Source organism: Poecilia reticulata, linkage group LG14 (genome assembly GCF_000633615.1).
Source record: "Poecilia reticulata strain Guanapo linkage group LG14, Guppy_female_1.0+MT, whole genome shotgun sequence".
In the NCBI taxonomy this organism is placed as follows: domain Eukaryota; kingdom Metazoa; phylum Chordata; class Actinopteri; order Cyprinodontiformes; family Poeciliidae; genus Poecilia; species Poecilia reticulata.
The window spans coordinates 1,860,820-1,862,420 of record NC_024344.1 but is presented as its reverse complement, the minus strand read 5'-3'; the positions used below and the strand labels follow the sequence as shown (position 1 = coordinate 1,862,420).

The window sequence follows — 1,601 nt, the reverse complement described above, 5'->3', positions numbered from 1 at the left end:
GACGAGCGTGGCGACTCCATCTCCACGAAGCAGACAAGCGACTCCTCCGTGTCTCCCTCTACGTCTGCCTCCAAAGCAGAAGTCAGTTACCAGGCAGATGAGCCGAAAGAACCGSATCTGGAAGCTGAGACGGTGGGACAAAAGGAGGAGACTGAGACGAGGGAAATGCCAGAGGGAGAGACAGACAGCTCAGAAACGTCTGCCAGGAAACCTAAGTGGGAGGAGCTTGTAAAGGCGGTGGTTAAAGCTGACCAGTCACTGGCCAGGGTGCTCTGTCCGCTGGCCAGTCGTAAGACTGCCCTGATGCTGATGGAGCAGCTTCTGTCGGAGGACACCCTGCTGATGGAGGAGCACTACAAGAAGAAGCAGGAGCAGAAAGGAGCTGGTGAAAGGTGAATTTAGGGGTAAAACCTGGTTCAAAAGTGGATTCGTTTCACACACATTTTGATCCCTCCACRTGACAAAAACWGCATCTAGTATCAAAAATGACTTTATTCACACATTTKGACAGAGCAGACAAGTTAATCATGACTGCTTTATGAATGTTTCCATGAAACTTTACACTGGCTCCATAGCTGAGCTTTGCCAGTGTTGCTTTACATTTTATTACACCACATGTGCAGAGACACCTGGTTATTTGCTTAGACTGGGTGTGTGTCTGGGTAAGCAGATACATGGAGACGGTGTTCTTCTGTTTCTGCTTTTTGTAATGCCTCGTGACTTTCCTCAGCGTTCCTCAACCCTGACACAGCAAATATCACATTTTTGCCAAATCATGYCTGAACTGCAAAAACAGCAGAGAACGTAWGGATGAATGAAGTTGTATTGACATAAATGTATTTCTGTCTTTAGCAACGAAGCAGGTAAAGGAGCTGAACCGTCTCCATGTCAGCCTGATTCAGACAGCGAGAAATCTCAGTGTACGGATGAGCAAAGCCAAGCTGATATCACTGAGATGAAGGTAATTATTAGATTAAAAAGCAGCTCAAATAATGAGCTCATTATGAAGAATGAAGTATTGGCATGCATGAATGTCTTTCCTGGGTTTTTAGTAAGATAAACAAGTTTAAATATGTCYTAATGTTTTATACTACTTCACTATTTCCTGAATTTGGTGTAAACAGGATGAACGTTGCRCAACTACAGCTTCCTTTGGGTTTCTACTTTTTAACCAAATCTGGTGATTTTAAATTGATACCACCTGATTGCTATTTGGCCTAAAGCGGACCCATTTCACTGCAGATAGCCATGTCCCTTATCACGTTATGTTCTGTCTGCCTCTTATCAGAGTCTCTAGCTTGTGTAATATCTGGCTTTGCAGCTAACTCTCGTTTTTCTTCCTGGCTGCCCTGCAGACTCTCCTGTAACTTCATATCTTCWTCCTTAATCATTTTCTGTGCCTTGGAATATTATTCATGCATGTTGAACTTTTCCACATTTTATGCTCTGGCAAAGACAAACTCCAGTCCATTTGATTGTTGTTTTATTTGACAGACCAACCTGAATGGAAGAAAAACGACGCACAAATTTAAACTTTTGCAAATACAGGTGCAAGTCTGTTAGTATTTCTCTCCACCTGGTTTGGGTATTAAATTTGTGCC

At 43.3% G+C, this 1,601-nt stretch overlaps 1 protein-coding gene across 1 annotated transcript in view; it reads left to right on the top strand.

The window, feature by feature from the left end:
* The window catches only part of shroom1 (shroom family member 1), an 18,869-nt gene that overhangs the window by 10,872 nt on the left and 6,396 nt on the right, over nucleotides 1–1,601 (top strand). The window contains exons 6-7 of the mRNA XM_017308488.1: nucleotides 7–392; nucleotides 853–1,015. Of these exons, the coding sequence (XP_017163977.1) occupies nucleotides 7–392; nucleotides 853–1,015 (549 nt within the window). The remainder of the gene's footprint in view (nucleotides 1–6; nucleotides 393–852; nucleotides 1,016–1,601) is intronic.